General features: G+C 41.7%; 1 protein-coding gene across 2 annotated transcripts in view; it reads left to right on the top strand.

Annotated features, from left to right (window-relative positions):
• GIGYF2 (GRB10 interacting GYF protein 2) overlaps positions 1-19,697 on the top strand; it is a 128,657-nt gene extending 108,960 nt beyond the window's left edge. For both annotated transcript variants that reach the window (XM_068544201.1, XM_068544202.1), the window contains 7 exons: positions 4,107-4,229; positions 8,962-9,159; positions 9,290-9,495; positions 10,658-10,812; positions 12,325-12,509; positions 13,299-13,446; positions 17,940-19,697. In XM_068544201.1, coding sequence (XP_068400302.1) covers positions 4,107-4,229; positions 8,962-9,159; positions 9,290-9,495; positions 10,658-10,812; positions 12,325-12,509; positions 13,299-13,446; positions 17,940-18,007 — 1,083 coding nt within the window. In that variant the 3' untranslated portion in view covers positions 18,008-19,697. The remainder of the gene's footprint in view (positions 1-4,106; positions 4,230-8,961; positions 9,160-9,289; positions 9,496-10,657; positions 10,813-12,324; positions 12,510-13,298; positions 13,447-17,939) is intronic.
• The last annotated feature ends 1,714 nt before the right edge of the window (positions 19,698-21,411 follow it).

Below are 21,411 nucleotides of genomic sequence, written 5' to 3'. Positions count from 1 at the left end.
GTAGTTGTGGCGCACGGGCTTAGTTGCTCCGCGGCATGTGGGATCTTCCCGGACCAGGGCTCGAACCCGTGTCCTCTGCATTGGCAGGCGGATTCTTAACCACTGAGCCACCAGGGAAGCCCTGTTGGAAGATTTTTAATCACAGTTTCAATTTCCTTACTTGTGATTGGTCTGTTCATATTTTCTATTTCTTCCTGGTTCAGTCTGGGAAGGTTATCCCTTTCTAAGAATTTGTCCATTTCTCCCAGGTTGTCCATTTTATTGGCATAGAGTTGCCTGTAGTAGTCTCTTAGGATGCTTTGTATTTCTGTGGTGTCTGTTGTAACTTCTCCTTTTTCATTTCTAATTTTATTGATTTGAGTACTCTCCCTCTTTTTCTTGATGAGTTTGGCTAATGGTTTATCAATTTTGTTTATCTTCTCAAAAGAACCAGCTTGTAGTTTTATTGACCTTTGCTATTGTTTTCTTTGTTTCTATTTCATTTATTTCTGCTCTGATGTTTATGATTTCTTCCCTTCTGCTAACTTTGGGTTTTGTTTGCTCTTCTTTCTCTAGTTCCTTTAGGTGTAAGGTTAGATTGTTGATTTGAGATTTTTCTTGTTTCTTGAGGTAGGCTTGTATTGCTATAAAATTCCCTCTTAGAACTGCTTTTGCTGCATCCCATAGGTTTTAGATCGTCGTGGTTTTTTTGGTAATTTGTCTCTAGGTATTTTTTGATTTCCTCTTTGATTTCTTAAGTGATCTCTTGGTTATTTAGTAACGTATTGTTTAGCCTCCTTGTGTTTGTGTTTTTTACGTTTTTTTCCCTGTAATTGATTTCTAATCTCGTAGCGTTTTCTAATCTCATAGGTTATTTAAAAAATAATCTCTGTGTCTTTATTGATATTGTTTATTTGATGTGACATTGTTAACATGTCTACTTTTACTACTTTAATCATGGTTTCCTTCTCTGAACATATTTATAAGAACTTTGATGTCTTTGTTAAATCTGACATCTGGTCACTCACTATCACAGGCAGTTTCTATTGCCAGCTTTTTTCCTGGTATATAGATATTCTTTCTCATAATTTTTCTACATGTCTCACAATTTTTTGTTGGAAACTAGACTTTTTTGCTAATGCATTGTAGCAATTCTGGGTTCTGGTCCTCCCTCCGCCCCCACTCATTATTATTATTTGTTTTGTGGCTAGCTAGATTAATTTAGTGAACTTCCCCCGCCTCTCCCCAATAGTGTGAAGCCTCTGCTGCAGCTTCTCTGGGGATGCAGCATTGGGTATGCTCACAGTCACTCTGGGCTGACAGTCGTTTGGGCTGGGCTCTCTTTGACTGTCTTGTTCCACATTTAGCTGTTAAACTCCACTAGTTGCTAACTGGATTACTCTATTCTCAGAAGAACCCTCGGGCATAAAATGTTCCAAAAGCCTGATCCAATCAAACTCGGCCTCTTTTGAAGAGGTACTTCCTGAGGTTTATATTTGAGATTTGTTCTGACCCTAGGCAGACTTCTTCTAGCTTGGTTCTCTGAGACAAAGAAGCAGAGTACAGTTTAGCCTGTATCTCCAGTGAATCTACCAGTTAATAACCCCTTGCCTTTCACTGCAACATCCACTGTTTTTGACAGTGCCCTTAGGCTTAAACTCCTCACTCTCCACACTCTGTTGCAAATGAAGTCAATTCCTTTGGGAAGAGGTCTGGAGCTCTCTCTACTCCAATCTGTTCCTCCCACCTCTGCTTCAAGGCGGAAGTCCCAGCGTCACAGCTCTGGAGCTGGGAACAGTGGCGCCTGCTTTATGAATTGAGCCTTGGGGGAGGGGCAGTAGCCTCAGGTCTTCTTGGCTTGCCTCTCCTGGTGGCGTGGAACCTCTGCCTTTCAAAGTGGCAGTCAGGGCCCTAGTAGTCTCTGTAGCACTGTGTAGTTTCCATCCCATAAGTCGGGGCTAGGCATAAGAAGGGAGCCACCCCACCTCTCAGCTGTATTTGTCCATAACGTAGCCTTTGCAACAGGTAGCTGGAGCCAGGATGAGAATTGCTGATATTGTGCTCTTTCCGGGAAGCCAGCCCGGCTGACTGTCAGCTAATGGCGAGAGAGGGAGGCCTGTGTTCTTTGCTGCCTTCATCTGAAGTAGTGTTTCTGTCTGGCTGAGCTAGGAGTTGGGAGAGAGTGGGTCATGGTGCAAGTACCGCAGACTCTCTGTTCTTACTGAGTTTTAGCAGATTTTCTTAAAGGAATGTTATCAAAAATAGTGTTGAAAAAGTAAGGTAGCAATGTCAGGGCAGGAAAAAAAAAAAGTAAGGTTTTTTAAATCAGCAGAGTATAATTAGACATTCAGGGGGCAGAAAATGTACCAAATTCCCAACCGTTTGCTTCTGACTTGAGAGAGAGTTGTTCTGAAAAGCGTGATTGACAAATTTCAGTTCCCTGAGTGGGCAGTACAGGATGTTGGTTGAACTGGAAAATGCCCTGAGGCAATGTTGATGGAGTGATGGGGTATTATTTCTTATGTACAAATAAGACTTAAGGGAAATTGATAGCTATCTGCAGACGTTTGTCTGTCATGTGAAAAGCAGTCAGATTTGTTCTGCATTACTCCAGAGAGCAGACTCATGAATCATGAGCGAAAAGTACAGTGAAGTATACTTTGGCACAAAATATAGGAGGATTTCAGAGGTTCTTGAAAGAGGAATAGGCCATTTCAGGAGGCAGTGAATCTGTTCTTGGTGCTGGCTGAGTTTCTGCTGAGAGGACTGGCGATTGGTTTCTGGGTACGGTGGGGGTGATAACAGCCACGGAGATTTTCGACAACATCAGTGGTTGCTGGTTCTGACTGCATCAGAATTACAAAAATATGCGAATTGGTTGGCTTTACCTTTGGGTCTTCTGATTCCTTGAGTGTGGGGCCGGGGCATCTGCATTTTTACGGGTCCTCCAGGTGATGCTGCCAGGTTTGACCTTGATAGTGCTTTCCAAAACGTGTCATTTCCTGTGGAGAAAAAGAGTTCATTTGTGCTCAGCTTTGCCTACTTAGTCCCCCATCTTTCCCTCTTAGCCGCCTCCTGTACCCCTCTCCTACCCTAGCGCAGGTGCATTTTGAGAGAAATGCCGCTACTACCCATCATTGGGCAAAAAATGTTAAAGGAGCTATCATGTTCGGTAGTGTTGAGGGTACTCGTTTGGAGAGCTGTCTGGTAACATCAGTGACAGTTTAAACTGTTTTTACTCTTACCCCATCAGTTCCAGTTTTAGAGATTCCTACTGAAGAGCCATTCTTTTTTGGGACTGTTTGGCATTTTGTTTGTTTTGATCCATCCGTGCTCATGTATTGTTTTTATTAAACGTATTTTAAGTCTGGTTAGATTTGGTTTTTGTTGCTTTTAAGAGCCATAAGATGTCTCAGAATTAGAGTGTATCTTTTTTCTGGCCCAGAGAGACCAGGGGATTCCCCTAGAAATAATCAAGCTTTTGAGAACACTAAAGTATTCAGGACTCATATATTTACACTTTATTTTAGTTGATAATTTTAAGGCATAGGAAAAATAGAATTCTTGATTAAAACCAGCTTAGTGCTCACTACTAGAAGGCACAGCCTGGTTAACTCCCTTTCATGAAAGACTGACTGAAAACTGTGCCTGGCATCTTTCGTCAGCTGCCCACCTCAGCTCTCCCTTCAGAAATCTTGCCCTTGCTACTTTCATTGGAAAGTAGCATATCTTGTCCTTTATTACCTCCTTGGATTAAAAACTTAGTGATTCTTTTGTTTACTTCTTTCTCTTTGTGGTTGTATATCGTTGTATATGTCAATGCCAGGTGTAACAAGTTTGCAGTTTCGTAATGGTAAAAGTGGTATGGTAAAATAAAATGGTAAAAATAAAAGTGTATTGATATACTTAAGTTGTTTTAAAATAATCTTGTGACAAAAAAATTATGTAAAAGAAGCAGACTGACTGAGAGAGTAGTACGTAAAAGGATTAAAGAAGGAAATTTGAATTGAGTGTCATAAATGGAGTTGAAAGAAACATGAATGTTCTGGCTGTACCTAATGCATTACTGCCCCTTTGTCTCCTGTCCATGTTTCCTCATGAACTCTTCTGCCTTCCTTTTTTGTTAGCTTCCCTCTTCTTCAACATGGGGCCAGCAGTCCAATACGACAGCATGTCAGTCCCAGGCAACGCTATCATTGGCTGAAATCCAAAAACTAGAAGAGGAACGAGAACGGCAACTTCGAGAGGAGGTAAGATTTTAAAGTAACAGTGGGGCTTCCCTGGTGGCGCAGTGGTTGAGAATCCGCCTGCCAATGCAGGGGACACGGGTTCGAGCCCTGGTCTGGGAGGATCCCACATGCCACGGAGCCACTAGGCCCGTGAGCCACAACTACTGAGCCTGCGCGACTGGAGCCTGTGCTCCGCAACAAGAGAGGCCGCGATGGTGAGAGGCCCGCGCAACACGGTGAAGAGGGGCCCCCGCTTGCCACAACTAGAGAAAGCTCTCGCACAGAAACGAAGACCCAACACAGCCGAAAAGAAAGAAAGAAAGAAAGAAAGAAACAAAAATTTTAAATAATACATACACTTAAAAAAAAAAAAGTAACAGTGATCTAGACAGTCAGTGTTGTCAGAATAGCTAGTGTGCATCATGGATGAGTGGCTACTAAAGATAACTGTTATTGTCAGAGCTGCTGTGTGTCTGAATTGGATATTTGTTATTCAACTCTTTATCCTGTAATATGGTCTCTAGCAAGTATGAAGGATCTCATAGGAATAACATTAAGATTGGGTACATAAATGTTCAGTTACCTTAAACATTTTAACCGTAGCTCTTGAGAGAATAGCTCGTAAATAAAAGTTACTTGGGTGTTTCAAAATTGGGGGTGAGTTTTGTGCAGATATCCTTTTGTAAATTTGATGCTTCGAATGCAGAATACTTTTTTCCCTAAAGGGTACTGGGTTTTCTGACTACCTAGAAAAACTTAAAATATGACAGAAATAACGCCTCTCTGCCTGTAAGTCCATATCCTGTAGTTCCTCATTAGGATAGGAAGGATACAAAAGAGTGAAAGGGGTTGGGGGGGCGGGCAGCAGAACACAGTTCTTTTCTTTTTTTTTTTTTTTTTAATTTATTTATTTATTTTCGGCTGTGTTGGGTCTTCGTTTCTGTGCGAGGGCTTTCTCCAGTTGCGGCGAGCGGGGGCCACTCATCATGGCGATGCGCGGGCCTATCACTGTCACGGCCCCTCCCGTTGCAGAGCACAGGCTCCAGACGCGCAGGCTCAGTAGTTGTGGCTCACCGGCTTAGTTGCTCCGCGGCATGTGGGATCTTCCCAGACCAGGGCTCGAACCCGTGTCCCCTGCATTGGCAGGCGGATTCTTAACCGCTGCGCCACCAGGGAAGCCCAGAACACGGTTCTTGACAGAAAAGAGACAATAAGTAAAATGGTGTGGCTCAGCATGCCATTAGGTGCCATATTCACCCACCCATCCATCCATCTATCCATCACATAGTTGCTACTCAGTTACAGTTTTAGTCTGGGGATATAGCTGAGTCTAAAACAGACAAAATTCTCTGCCTTCATAAAGCTTACCTGTAGTTGAGGGGACATGGACAATAAAAATTAAGTAAAATATGGAGTTCTAGAAGGCAATATGTGTCAGAAAGAACAAGAAAGTGAGGAGGGGCATAGAGAGAGGGTTGGGAGTTGGGGATAGTATGGTGGTGGTAGTGATTGTCTAGTTTTAGGTAGTGCCATCTGGGAAGGCCTCTCTGAGGTGAAGTATGAAGGTGAAGGTGGCATGAAGTAGCAGAGTCTTGAAGAAAGTGCTTTATGTGGATATAATTTGAGACAGAGCAGTCAATTTGTTCGCGAATGCAAGCTGTCATTCTGGTCCGGGTGGTGTGGTTCACTGAAGGCCATGGGAATTGTCTATACAAGTTTACCATGTAGTGTGCGTGACGTCATCCAGTCGGTTAAAACGTTGCTTCACCTTAAAAATCACCTTATTTCCCACCCTCTTTTTTTTTTTTTTTTAATTTTATTTATTTTATTTTTCACACACACACACTGTATTTTATTTTTACAAGAGATAAATAGACTGACACCAAGCATTGTACATGGATGACCACAACAAAAGCAACAATGATTGCAATTACCAAACATGAAACACACTCATACTATGTCATAATATTGACATTCAGTCCAGTAATCCTCCACTGTAACAGCTCCTTTACTTTGCAGTGAAAATTGATTCGTATATTCTTTGCCTCTGAGTCCTTGTGGGATTTTTTTTTTTTTTAAATTCAGACAGAAAGTCACAAAAATTATACTCATCCTCCTCAGTTCACTCAGTCCCATGTAATTAATTTTCTTTTTCATCTTGATCTTTTGTTAGCACTTTTATGAGTTCATCAGTTTTTCATTAGAGTTCTGAAAATGCTTATTCATTCAGTTCAGCAGTACAGTCAGTTACCAGAAACCTGTACTTGTCAGAGTCTTTTCCATGAATTTCTTGAAGATGAAACCCTTTTATAGGAACATATTTGCAAAATCATCAGAGTACACCCAGAACTGTCTGTAAATGACAAAAGACTTAAAAATGACCACGGTTAAAGATTTGATGAAAGTTCATAATAATGCAGTTGACAAGAAAATTAGTTATTTCTGAGATATACATTTTAAAGTAATAACTAGGATTATGACTTATAACATTATACCAGAACATATAAGATTTTTAGAAATTTCATGTAATGTCTGAAACATTTATATTAACATATTTCCATACATATTTCCATACAAATACAAATATAAGATTTTTAGAAATTTCATGTAATGTCTGAAACATTTATATTAACATATTTCCATACAAATAACCCAATGAAAGTTTAGTATTAGTTGTTTTGTTTGTTTTTTTTTTTATACTGCAGGTTCTTATTAGGCATCAATTTTATACACATCAGTGTATACATGTCAATCCCAATCGCCCAATTCAGCACACCACCATCCCCACCTCACCGCAGTTTTCCCCCTTGGTGTCCATATGTCCATTCTCTACATCTGTGTCTCAACTTCTGCCCTGCAAACTGGCTCATCTGTACCATTTTTCTAGGTTCCACATACATGCATTAATATACGATATTTGTTTTTCTCTTTCTGACTTACTTCACTCTGTATGACAGTCTCTAAATCCATCCACGTCTCAACAAATGACTCAATTTCGTTCCTTTTTATGGCTGAGTAATATTCCATTGTATATATGTACCACATCTTCTTTATCCATTCGTCTGCTGATGGGCATTTAGGTTGCTTCCATGACCTGGCTATTGTAAATAGTGCTGCAATGAACATTCGGGTGCATGTGTCTTTTTGAATTATGAAAAAAAGAAAAAGACTGAACTTTCTCTGAAATCATCTCTCTTTTCTAAAAGGTTAACAACTGCATGCAGAGCAGAGTATATCTTCCTCCTTCAAGGCTAGAAATTGTTCCAATAATTTTGGTCTCTGCTTAACGATAATAATAGTGGTCATCAGAGTTGAAATCACAGGTCTTTTCTTGTTCATAGTTTTGTCTGTTAGAAGTTAATAATTGCCTTGTGTTTTTATTTGATTAATTTTCTTTGAACTGTTAAGTCTTCAAAAGGTGTAAGATGCCTCTCCATAGATATGTCTCATATGGGAAAACCTGTGACAGTTCTGTTTCGTTCTTTCCCTGGAGGTGTCCTTTCCAGGCCCCCGTAACCTGTTCAGACCTGAACGTGCTTGGCTTGCTGCACAGGTGCTCTGTTTTTCTCGAATGTTTGTCATCTGCATGTTGCCGTCCTGGACTGATTTTGGTTTTCTCATATTTTCTCTCCCGCTTTCCATCTCTGTCTTTTTTATCTTTTCTGATGGGGTATTTCTTCAGTCCTATCCTTCAGTCCTTCTATTGAACGTCTAATGTATGTTCTCTTAGTTTGAGGTTCTGAGTCCGTATGTTCTTCCTCTTGAGTGTTTCGTTTTATAGCCTCTTACTCTTGTTTTACTGACTGCACTGTCTTACCTCTAAAAATATTACTTACTGATAGCATTTTAAAAAGCTAGCTCCTATTTTCCCTTGTCTTGTTTCTGTTTCCACAGAATTTTGTTTGTTTGATTTGGTCTTCGGCTTTCACCTTAGAAGCTCTGTCAGGTGTTTGTTGATCCTCCTGGGCTATTCGTTCATATTTAGGAATAAGGCACGGAAAAGCTGTTTGGAGGTTCTGGTATATACAGCACCTTGCTGGGCTTCGCTGTAATGCTCTCTGTCATGGTCTGTTCTGTTGGAGTCCCACCATCTGTTGGTATCTGTAGGTGTATTCTCTTGTCCTGGGTCAGCTTTCCTATAGACTAATCCGCTAATCTGGTTCAGCCTCTTTAAAAAGGAAAGTTTTAATTTTCTGCTGGGGAGAGAGGGATAGCTGTTAACTGCTTTGGGTTGGGGAGGTAGCCAGGGTCTCCGTGCTGCTTTTTACAGACCTTCAGCCTGTCTTCTTCTGTGTGAGATACCCCTCCCTTTAATTCCTGAGCTTTCTCTGTGAATTGGCCTGTTTCTGAGCTTCCTTTACTTAGGTTTCAACTTACTGGGTCTGTTATATTGGCTATCTTTATCTGCCTGCTTTCCAGCCTTTAAAGGCTATTTTATTCTCTTTGTCCTTAAGGTTTATGCTTTAGAAAAAAATTTTTTTCTGTCATTTTGGTAGGGCTCTGGAAGTAAACATATATTTCGCTTTTATGCTTAACCAAAAGCCCTACTTAATTTTTAAGAAGTAATTCTTAATTTCTTTTTATTCTCCTGTTAGCACTTCTGGCAGTTTACATCTTCATTTGCAGTAGAGGAGTTAACCCTGTCATGGTGTTTAGTTTTCTATAGCTGCTGTGTATTCACATTCCGTTTAGTGTACTGGACATTGTTTTAAACAACGGAATCCTGAGGTACCTTCTGTTTCTGTGCCTCCAGCAAAGGCGCCAGCAGAGGGAATTGATGAAAGCTCTCCAGCAGCAGCAACAGCAGCAACAGCAGAAACTCTCAGGGTGGGGGAATGTCAGCAAACCCGCAGGTACTGCCAAGTCCCTTCTGGAGATACAACAGGAAGAAGCCCGGCAAATGCAGAAGCAGCAGCAGCACCAGCAACCCAGCAGAGCCCGGAATAATCCGGTGGGTTCGTTTCCCTCAGCGGTCACTGTGGGGACTGGTGTTAGAGGTTTTCTTCCCTACCTTTTGTGGTCTCCCCTTTTATCTTCTTAATATTGTTAACTGTAATTATCTGTCTCCTTTTCTTTAACAGCATTCCAACCTGCACACCAGCCTTGGGAATTCTGTTTGGGGCTCTATAAATGCTGGTCCCCCTAACCAGTGGGCATCTGACCTCGTCAGTAGTATCTGGAGTAATGCTGACACTAAAAACTCCAACATGGGATTCTGGGATGACGCAGTGAAAGAGGTGGGACCCAGGAATTCAACAAACAAAAACAAAAACAACGCCAGTCTCAGGTAGGGCTCAAAATGATCAACCTATGCTCTTTGGTGGGTTGGGGGAAGCGGCGTGTGAGGAGTAGAATATGGGGTGGCCAGAGAAAGGTAGTTATGTAGTTTTTACTTATTTTCACCTCTGTCGTAGCACATGAGGTCATAGTTTGATGATTGCTTTTCTTCCCTGTGGAAACACATCTGTATTACTACTAGGAGCTCCTTTGGTTGCTGGACACTTAGTCCATTGCCTGTCACATGGTAACCACTTAATATTTTTGTTATTGCTGTGGAATATTTCACCAGGGTATTCTCTAGATTTTAGCATTTTTCTCTAAATTTATATTTTTAAGTTACTTATACTATGAGTATTTTAAAACACTAAAACCATTTTATTTTTATGATAAATTAGTCACATTTTACGTTCATCTTTCTTTCCTCAGTATACAGTTTTATTGAACGAACATGGGTTTTAATGTTAAATACATGAACTCAAATCCCAGCAGTACCACTTATTAGCTGTGTGACCTTGGGCAAGAGGGAACCTCTTTGAGCCTCAGTTCCCTCATCTGTAAAATGAAGATGATAACTTCATGGGTGTGGTTCTAAAGGTTACATGAAGACATGTGAAGTAGTTAGTAAAGTGCCTGGCACATAGTAACTACTTAATAAATGGTAGTGTTGTCAGAATATGTCTTCTTGATTGAGGGCTTAATGTGTTATGAATAGGACACTAAATAACTGTCAGTTTATTGAGCATTTTTGCCAGGCACTATGCTCTAGGCCTTTGCATATAGTGTCTTTATTCCTTTTGATAACCCAAAGAAGTATTAGTACCATTTTACAGATGAGGAAACTGAGGCTTAGCAAAATTTAAAATCTTACTGAAGGACACATAGGGTAGCATTTAATAATTTCTCTGTAAAGAAGCCCTGTATTCACAAACTAGAATGTATTAACTGAGGCTAGATTTTAAGGGGTATTAGTAATCCCCCGCCCCCGATATTTCAGTTTTTTTGTTTCGGATTTGTTTTTGTTGTTTGTTTGTTTTCATTTTTGGAGCCAAGAATTGGATTGCTGGGCAGCCATCCAATGTTGCCAAGACATTATCTATTTATGGTGTTAGAGTATAATCATATAGTAACAGTTTCTGGGAATATAATATCGCCCTATTGTTTTGCTTTAGTAAATCTGTAGGTGTGTCTAACCGGCAGAATAAGAAAGTAGAAGAAGAAGAAAAATTGCTGAAGCTCTTTCAGGGAGTAAATAAAGCCCAAGATGGATTTACCCAGTGGTGTGAACAGATGCTTCATGCCCTTAATACGGCAAATAACTTGGATGGTAAGAACTGGGGAGGGAAACCCAGCATGTGGAATGGCAGAGCAGGGCCCACAAAGAGTTAGAAAATTGGAATGATGATGGGCCAACACTCAGGAGGTGAAATCTGATGGAGGTCAAGTCCTGCACCTACCGTAGGAACTTCACTCTTTAATAGTATTATAGAAAAGTTCTATAATACTATGCTGAAATAGGTTATCAGTGGTTACCAAAAAGTAGATGCTATCTTAGGCTGTCTTATGATGTACAGGGCAGAAGAGGTCATAGTTCCATACTGCTCATTTTCTGGGGGGCATTGCCAGATGGACAAAGGAGAGTAACTGTTATAGTGGGGACAGAGGTCAGCCTGGGCAATACAAGGCTGAGGTGATGTGAGGTTTTTCCCTTCCTGCCTTTGGGGGCAGGGGTGGGAATCATGTGACAGAGCAAGTAGACTTATTTTGTGTAGGATAAAGCTAAGACCCCCTAATGTATGCAAGTGAAAAGATTTCAGCGCAGTTTGAAGAAAAACTTGCTAATTGTTAGTTGTTCACAAAGAGAATCCATCAGCCTTAGATGGAAGTGAGTCTTTCCATTACCCGCCAGCTTGGTGTGGAAGGGATTCCCATAACTCATGGGCTTTGTTGAACTAGTCCACCTCTGATGTCTTTTCTAAAACCGAGAATCTTTTAAAAACAGAGCAGTAAAGGAATTGAAGGGTTCCTTTGTAGCACCGTAACAATAGCTAATGGTCCGCCTGAGCCAGAAGAAACAGTAGTGAAAAATAGCAATGGCTACCATCCATTAAGCACCTACCATGTACTAGGCACTTTCTAGGGGTTAACATGTGTTATCCTAGGTATCTAATTTTTGCAGTAACTTTATGATACACGTTTACAATGTAGGTGATGTTATCCCCATTTTATAAATTAGGAAACGGAGGCTCAGAATGGTTAAGTAACTCATCAAGGTCACACAGTCAGCAAATTTCAGAATCAGGTTTTAAACCCATGTCTGTCTAACTCTGATACTTGTGCTTTTCTCCTGCACCACACTGCCTCATGTTCCGTTTTTCTTGTAAACTTAGGATGTCTCAGTGAAGTGAAAGGAGGCTATGCCTATATCTTCAGTATCTGTTGTGGTGCCTTCCCACATTATCACACTTAATAAATACTGATTGAATTTAAGGAAAAAAGAAATGAATCCCCAGATGACTTTAGCCTTAGGCAAGCAGTTGTTTCGATGAACATGACTTTTAGTTTCTACCAAAATAACGTTTAGTGAAACTAAACATGCATGGTATCTTTGTCTCTGTGCTATTTCAGATGATTTGGGGGCATTGCAGTGATAGTGGGTCCCCCTCGACTACTACTCCAGAGGAGACTGAAGAATATTTAACATAATAGCTGCATGCCTTTCAAGCTTCCATCATTGATGTCTGTATTAGGTGTTAAAATATATTAAAAACTGAAACTGATCTCTTCTGTGTGATATTTCATGGTTACTCTTTATGTCTTGTTGCCTCTCACATTACAGTTCCCACATTTGTTTCTTTCCTGAAAGAAGTAGAATCTCCTTATGAGGTCCATGATTACATTAGGGCCTATTTAGGAGATACCTCTGAGGCCAAGGAGTTTGCCAAGCAGTTCCTCGAGCGCCGCGCCAAACAGAAAGCCAGCCAGCGGCAGCCGCAGCAGCAACAGCCGCCGCCGCAGCAGCAGGTATGAGGCAGCAGAGTGAGTGCAGTGCCCTTGTGTGAGTGTTAATGTCTTGAAGTTTTGAGCAGCCAGAGAAATGAAAATTAGAACAGTGTTCCCATTTTTGTACATCACATGACTGGAACCTTTTAAAACATGGTGGACTTGATATTTTCGAACAGGGTCCAGAGACCTTTGTGAATTTCCCAATTAGCAAATATAGCCAGCCATTCATTCTCTGTTAGGCATATCAGCCCCATTGTTCTTGGCTCATACAAGCGCCTCTGTCAAATTGCAAATTCCAACTTGTCACAGACCATAAATTTGGTTTTAAATAGTTACAACTTACAAATGTTAGCTCTCTGCTGCTCAGGATCCACTGGTACCCAGTACTGACAGTACTGTAACCTGCCAGACATTTCACACAGTGTTCATGGGCCCGGAGGACAAAGGAACCTTCCACTTTGAGTAGGTGAGAGGTGTGGATTGCCAAAGAGCCAATTCCTAGTGGATGATACAGATTCCATGTATATCTGGAGAGGTTTTGACAGCTGTGCTGTCACAGCAGTGTGGACACCTGGAGTTAGCAGGACGGGCCTTGTGGAGACAGAGCTTAAGTGGGATGTCTGAATCTAAATGAAGGGAAAGCGTGGCTCAGTGGACTGTTCTTAGTTTCGTTATTACCAGAATCCATGGTAGGCTTTCTGTTTTTAAACTCATCCTTGGTAAGGTGAGGCCAGATCAGCCATTTCCTTAGGGTGGGCCAAGCCTGTATCCACCGTGTAACCTCAGCTGTGCTATCTCATTTTACAGGACTCTGTGTGGGGGATGAACCACAGTGCACTCCATTCAGTATTTCAGACCAATCAAAGCAACAACCAACAGTCCAATTTTGAAGCTGTACAAAGTGGCAAGAAGAAGAAAAAGCAGAAGATGGTCCGAGCAGATCCGAGTTTATTAGGTGAGCACAGGCCTAATGTCTTAGCTGGGTGTTGGGGGGAGATTATATGTGAGTCCCATGGTGGAGTGTTTTTCATGAAGGGAAATACTTCTTATAAAAAATAAATGTTTTTGACCAGTTCAGAATTAGTAGTCAGTATTTACCGGGCATCTCAGTGCAAGAGCTATGCCTCGTGCTATAGGGAGTAAGAAAAGTAATACATTGTATGGTGCCTTCGGTTTTAAAGTCTTTTTTCATATCTAGTATGAATTTCGTTAAAAAAAACTTTTCAATTTAGTTGGAAAATAATGCTAATGGACAACAGTTAAAAGTTGTTTAAAATTTAAAGTGCTGATTTGTGTGGAAGCAGACCATAAATCCAATCAGATGTTCACAGAAAAGAACCAGTATTTGTTGACATTCACTGTATGTATAATACAGTTCTCATAATTATCCTGCATTATGAGGTGATGTTCCAGCTTTACCAATGAGTAAAACCAAGGCCTAGAGGATCTAGGACATTTCCCGGAGTCACACAGCATTTAGCAGTGCAGCTGGGGTTTCAGAGCAGGCCTGTTTTCACCCTTCTGTGTTACCCATGGCTACTCTTACCTAACATTGAGGACCAGTGTCTTCATACAGGGCAGCCAGCCTTGGGGAAAAGGTGACACCTGAATTGGGGCTTTGAAAGACAGGAAGAATCAGGAATGGTGTTTCTGGAATAATAAACAGCGTAGGCAAAGCTGATGGGCCACCTGTGTTTCTTCAATTGGCCTGACCAACCTCACAGGCAATGATGAAATTAAAATTATTCTCTATTTATGGATGTAGAATAGGCTATTATAAAACTGTGTTGTCTGGAATAGAATGGTTGCATTGGCAAAGGTGGCAGATTGGGAAGTCAGGCAGACCAGTTAGGAGGCTGCAGTATAGACCAGGTGAAAGATACTGGTGGCCTGGAATAGGGTTTTGGCAGTGGAGATGGAGAGGAGTTAGATGGATTTTAGAAATTTAGGGGATGGACAAGGAGAATGGAAGGGTTTGGGCAGCAGGATGAAAAGAGTTGCCCTTTTGCTAACATGATGAGCCCTGGAAAGTGGAGCAGGCTTATGGGGGAATGACGCGGCGTTGCAGCGCTGGGTAGATTGAGTGTGAAGTGACTAGGAGGCATGATGCAGAGGTGAAAGAGCTGATAGCACAGCAAGAGGTAGATTGCTCTGCCCTTGGTAGGATCCATACTTCAGAGGTTTCCTGCCCTGGAGAAATCAAAGTATCAGTAACAGGAAGCCAGCTTTGAGGATTGCCCTCTGGAACCGGCGCTCTGCAAGCTGGCTTTGGAAACCTAGAGATCTGGCGAAATTTCATGTTCTTCTGCATGTCTTGGAAGTTTATGTTAAGGATGGATGGAACAGTCCAAAATTTTATCCAGTTTTGACAGAGATAGGTGAATGTAGATTTAAGAGTGTTCCTTCAGTTCTGGTTGTGAGTTCTAGCTAAGAATCCCCCGCTATTTAGCTGTGGTACTCGGCGGGGGGAGGGGGGGGAAAAGGTTCTCAGGGAAAAGGTTCCTCTGAAAATGAGGTAAAGGTTTTTGGATTAAATATCTGATCTGACCCCATCTCCTATTATAGACCTAAGAAAGAAAGGGACTTAAAATCCCCCTTCAAGGGAATGAGACATAGGTCATTCTAGGAATAGAGTTTTAAGGAATATATATCTTGAAAGAGAAGAAAAAAATAAATAAATATAAGGGAAGTAAAACTGTTCAACAAAATAGTGAAGAAGCTCACTTGGGTGGGCTCTTGCTTGGACCATTTAATGAGAATTTCTGCTCAACTGAACTTTCCTCTGGAAATTCCTCTGATAATTTCTGCCCCTTACCTGCTCATACCCATTTATTATTGTTTTTAATTGGTATATGCCTTATTGGCTTATAGATTAAGAAAAATTAACAAATATCCATCAGTCACAAGTTCCCCGTGCACATAATGGGAAAACAGGTTCAAATTTGACCCCGAAGTATCCATTGAGAAAGCGGTCGTTGATCAAAAGAGAATTTTGCTTCTAAAGCAAACCTTCAGAGAGATCCCAGCTTCATTTTAATGATCATGTCCTCCATTGTACTCTTGCGTTTTCCTCTAGTTTTTAGAGCTACCAAGTGCCATTGTGAGCCAGCATCCTGTACTTGGATATGAGAAATATACACACACAATACCATTTTTTCACCAGTCGTACTTTCCTTATAGAAACAGTCTCCCAAACCTTAAAGAAATGATGTGAGTGGGAGTCTGTTGTTCTGAACCTAACATAGTCTTTAGAGCTGGGCATATTGGGCTTACATCCTCATTTGTATTGCATGGGGTCTCATTATATCCCAGAGCTCCCCCTTCGGTCAAGTGGGGAGGAGACGTGCCCTCCTTACTGGTTTTTTTTGACAGGTAAATGAGGCCATGTCTGCTGAAAGCCCAGCCCGGTAATCGTCATATTATAGCAGCAAATACTTAACTTTTTTTGGCCCCAGGCTTCTTTTCCCTTCCTGTCTTTGTATGACTAAAATTGTTTTAGTTTGTGTTTTTGTTACATTCCCACTTTTATTTCATGTAGCTCATTATTGTTTTTATCACATTTCATTTGTTCTTGAGATATATGTGAAGTCAAAGAAAAACCTGCTTTGGAATAGAGTAGTAGTTCATTTCGTAAACTGTTTGGTCTTTAGGTTTTTACACTTAACCTAATTAACTGTTATTTTCAAATATGAACACTAAGCCTTTCATTATTTTCAAGGGAAAAAAATCTTGCAGGTTATGGGAACACAGTTGAGGGGTAGAACTCAGGTTGGGATTTGGAATCCTAGCCTCTCCCAGTAGGAGGCCTTGTAAGCAGCTTGTACCACAGCTTCCTTGGTTAATAAAATAGGCATGTTTATTTTTTCAAATCATGATATTTTGGAATCAAGAATGTGAAGTAATTAAGCTATTTTTATTATGTAAGACATTTTTTGTTTATTATTGGTACATTTAAAATGTGTATTTGAAAACTTGAACATTAAAGAACAAAAAGGAGGGGGCAGAAAACTCAATATTAACAGAACTGCCTTTAGACTGGAGAGCATCGCCTGTTTACTTTTTGATATTCAAATAGCAGCTGAAACAGTTTGGGATTTCATTTAGGGTGGATGAACTGAAAGCTTTTTGAGAATCACTCATTCCAAAGAGGCCCTGTTAATAGTACTTTTTATCAATCTCTGATCATGGAGTTTATTGAAAAATTACACGTGGCTGATGGCATTAGGTTTTCAAACCTCAGTAGTGTTTGTCAGTGCTGCTTGTTGCCTTCAGTGGCTGTGCTAGTACTGCTTTTTCTAAACCAGGTTGCATTTCAGTCAATTAATATTGCTAAATGAAATCCTTGCCTTTGCTGGTCTACTTAAGAGTAGATTGAGTTGAATAAAGTAGTTTAATGTTTTTATGCTATCTGCTGTGTGATAGGAAGAACATCTGAGGGCTCTAAGGATCTTGTAGTGGGTCTTCCCTGGAGCCTCCTACCACTGAAAGCAAAATCTCTTGACCAGAACTTTGACAAACTTTCGGACCCAAAGTATTCCCGATAGCGAATGGGGCTGAAGTATTGGGTTGGCCAGAAAGTTCATTTGGGTTTTTCTATAACATCTTGCGGAAAAACCTGAACGAAATTTTTGGCCAACCCGATAGTGTTATTCCCACTCACATTTCACAATCATTTGGTCGAGTGGTTACAAGGTACTTAGTGTGTTATTCCTGTCCTCCCCCTGCCCCATTCTTTTAAGGTACACCTTCTGAATGAACTTTCCCCCCCTAGCCAGCCTGGCCTTAAAACACAGTTACGACCCAGGCTTCTACTCAGGACTCTCTAAGGCCAGTGGTTTGCAATTCTTTTTTTTTTTTTTTTTTTTTTAATTTATTTATTTATTTATTTATTTATTTATGGCTGTGTTGGGTCTTCGTTTCTGTGCAAGGGCTTTCTCTAGTTGTGGCAAGTGGGGGCCACTCTTCATCGCGGTGCGCGGGCCTCTCACTATCGCAGGCTCTCCTGTTGCGGAGCACAGGCTGCAGACACGCAGGCTCAGTAATTGTGGCTCACGGGCCCAGCCGCTCCGCGGCATGTGGGATCTTCCCAGACCAGGGCTCGAACCCGTGTCCCCTGCATTGGCAGGCAGATTCTCAACCACTGCGCCACCAGGGAAGCCCTGCAATTCTTTTTAAGCAGTGGTGCTGGGTGTATGTGTGTGTGTGTGTGTGTTTCCTCCCTAATTAAATTATATCAGAACCTTAAGATAAAACATATAAAAATAGAATGTCTAATTGGAAGGGCAAAAGAACCATTACATTGACTTTTATCCTTTCTTCTCCCTCCTTTTAGTATCCCTGTTTGTGTGCTCAGAAACAGGAGACTAAAATTCCAGCTGCCTGCCTAGAATTTGAGCCACATGGTTGTCTGGGTGTGGTCAGTCACTTGTTGCCAATTTTTCCCTGCAGGGTTTTCAGTCAATGCTTCATCGGAGCGACTCAATATGGGTGAAATCGAGACTTTGGATGACTACTGAGCACCTGCCAGAGCGGACTGGCCTTCCCTCTTTTCTCTGCTGACCATGGATTCTGCACCTTTGGACACGACACTTACTCACCATATACTCTTTTATCACTGCAACAAATCACAGAACCGATCATCTCAGGCTTTTTCTTCCAGCCCTTTGTGTCCAAGATTCTTTAAACCATTTTTGTTGGTGAGCATCTCAGACTGTAGATAAGTGGACCAGACCCTGTGTCTTGGGGGTGGCAGTTGGGATTACTCCCCAACAAGGCTGATTTTGGGCAGACGTGTTTACTGTGCCGTGATTTCACCTACTGTCTCCCAGAAAGTGTGTTGGGATCTGCCAATAGCAATTTACTTTCCTCTTGTCACTTTTTTCCTTCTATTTTGTTTTTCTTCTCCTTCTCCCCCACCCCCCCCCCCAAAAAATGGGCATGGGGTCTGACTGCAATCATGAAGAGAGTTAATGGTAACAGACATTGGCCAGCAACAGAAACGCCCACGGACTGTGATTTGAGTGTCCGACAGAGACAGTGAGAGCTCCTCCAGTCTGAAGGTTGCATTGCCACCGCTAACTCTGGGATTGCGTCAAAGAGGCCCTGAGTGGGATGGAGTTTAGATTGATTGGTTTGATGTTGCACACCCCTCGCCTCTTCTTTCTGAGCATCCTTTCAGAGAAAGGATTCTTGTGTTTTCTTCATTAGATAGTGACTTCCAAGCAAGCTGACTTCTCCCCTGGCATACTCCAGCCTGATTGGACAAAGGAAGCCCTGTGGCCTGGGAGAGGGACTTATTTTTAATTTTTCTTTCTTACAAAAACGGATTTTTTCCCATAAATATTTTTACTTCAGAGGACTAGGACCAGTTTGTTTTGGGCCTTTCTGCTGAAAACTTGTCTCGTTTAAGAGGCAGTTAGGATCTTTACCATATGTATGAATTTGTGTAATTTCATTTTGGATAGGGATAAACTTCTGCTTCTGATAAAAGCCCGGAATTTCATCTGGTTCCTCAGAGCATTGCGTGTGTGTCTTGCTGTGGCCCCGAAAGGTTTTGTTTAAAGATTCTGGAATGGCAAGTTGCTTGCCTTTTCTGAAAAAAGAACATACAAAACCTGACCATCTTTAAGACCTTCATCCATGGAAACCACTATACAGGAGATTGCAGTGGGATGGAGGGGATGGGAGAGAACAGGAGAGAGAAGCCTGGTTCTGGCTTCTGGTGGTGGCCTCCTAATACCCCTTCACTTCAGATACAAATGTATTCAAGCCCTATTTATAAACAGTACTCTTCCTGCCTCTGCCAACCCCCCGCAGAACATCACCTGGAATTGCCAGTCACACTTTGGTCTGGAGCCTTTGGACCGTCCGTCCCTGTGCAAGAAGTGCTGTGGTTCGGGTGGCTCCTGGTGGAGCGCCTTTTCTTTCTGTCATCATTGCCCGAAGAAGGCTGGAGTTGCTCTGAGAGCAGTTTGGTTTTGGATGATTATATTTGGGTTTCTGTTTTTATTCTTTTGGATCACCATTCTCCCTGTCCCTTTTTGCCTCCCTCCCTCTTAAACATGTACAATAACTATACAGAGACTGCTACAGACTTGTACATAGTTTTTGGATCAAAATAGCATGAGGAGATGGGGAACCATTAAAAATTGGGGCTCCTGCTCTCCTTTGCTTTGTAAATTCAAAAGGGGTGGGGGGTGGGGAAGAGGGATAGTTAAAATGTTTACAAAACTTTAAGCTCCCTCGGAACTTTTGCCAGTGTGGAGGAAAATAAAAAGGAACTTAAATAAAACCTGGTGGTATTCTATCTGAGTACACGTCTTGTACTCACCCTTGTCAAGGCTGAGTTTTCCACCAAACCATCTTCTTGGCACCACGGAAAAGCTCCAGACACGTGAGCACGCAAGACATGGAGGCAACTTTGGCTTTCTCTGGCAGGCTATGGAACGCTGACTGGTTCTGTATTTGAGAACGTAGAGGCCAAGGTAAACGTGGGTAAGTTGATTAAATGTCTTTCCTCCTTTGCCCCTTTCTGCAGACCTGCAGATCGTCTCCTGTCCTCACAACACAGACACGCACCCCTGAAGGTGCCCCCTCCAGAGCCTGCCCACACCTTCCAAGCTAGATTCTACTGTATGCTTGTTCAGGGGAAATTTAAAAATAAAACACAAACATTTGGGGTAGGGGTAGGCAGATTTCAGGGAGCAACGTGGTTTTTTTCATGGAACATTCCATTTGCTTAACCAGGAGCATTGCTTCTACCTGAGGAATTTCCCACATGGTGGAAAGAAACCACTCTTTCCTAAGAATGTTTGTTTCTGTCTCAATTCTGCCAGTTTTCACATTCTCATTTGCTCACTCTTTTACTTCCAGTGACCGCGTTCTTACCGCTTTCTGTGAACTTACTTGCAGATTATCTAAACTCTTCCTGAGTTTTAAAGTATTTGTACACTGTTTGCTTCCAGTTGTTTTAAGTCAGAGATTTAAAAAACATACCCAGACAAGGTAGTTTGATTATGGATACTTTCCCCAAGGTAGTCGGTGTTCTGGTTACTGTTGCTACATAACAAATTGCCCGCAAACTGGCTTACAGCAACCCTTGCATTTTATTGGTAATTTTGTGAGTCAGGACTCTGGCGGGGGAGGCCTCAGCTGGGCAGTTCTTCCATGGTGTCTCCTCTGGTTATGGTCAGAGGTCACCTGGGGCTGCGATCTTAGGAAGGTTTGACAGGTTGGCCGGCACGATGGCTCACTCGTGTGAATGGCAGTTGATGCGGGCTGTTGCCGGGGAACTCGGCTGGGTTGGTGGCTGGAGGAACTACGTGTGCCCTCTCCAGCATGGCAGCTTCAGGGTAGGTGGACTGCTTATTTGGCAGTTGGCTTCCCGCAGAGAACCAGGCAGAGGCTGCATCACCTCTTCTGACCTGGACTCAGGAGTCACGTAGTGTCACTCCTGTGACACTTTGTGAAAGTAGTCACGAGCTATTTCAGATTCAGGGGGTTGGGGAACGTGGCCACCTCCAACATCTCCCTTGATGGAATGAGTGGTAAGGTCGCTTTATAGAAGAGCATGTGGGATGGGAGGTACTGTTGTTGCCGTTTTGGGGAAATAGCTGCATAAAATTAGTTTATGCATATACATCAAGGAACTCCAATTCTTCCTTGGCTCTAAATTGAGGGATTATCTTTTTTCTTTTTAATTTCAGGATAATGGTACTTCAGGCTTTATTTTAAATAACACATACATACAAGTATATACACACATAAATAGTGTTGTGTGCCATTTTCTACACCCTATTTTAAATTGATCAGGTGAAGAAATTGAAGTTTATTTTATACAGAATGTCTTCTCTACATTATTAATGAAAAAGTCTGTGTATGATCCTGATGTGAAATGAACCTAGTTCTCTCCTATGCTTCC

This window comes from Eschrichtius robustus, chromosome 5, assembly GCF_028021215.1.
Source record: "Eschrichtius robustus isolate mEscRob2 chromosome 5, mEscRob2.pri, whole genome shotgun sequence".
Lineage (NCBI taxonomy): Eukaryota > Metazoa > Chordata > Mammalia > Artiodactyla > Eschrichtiidae > Eschrichtius > Eschrichtius robustus.
The sequence above is the reverse complement of the archived record's forward strand: the minus strand, read 5'-3'. Positions and strand labels throughout refer to the sequence as shown.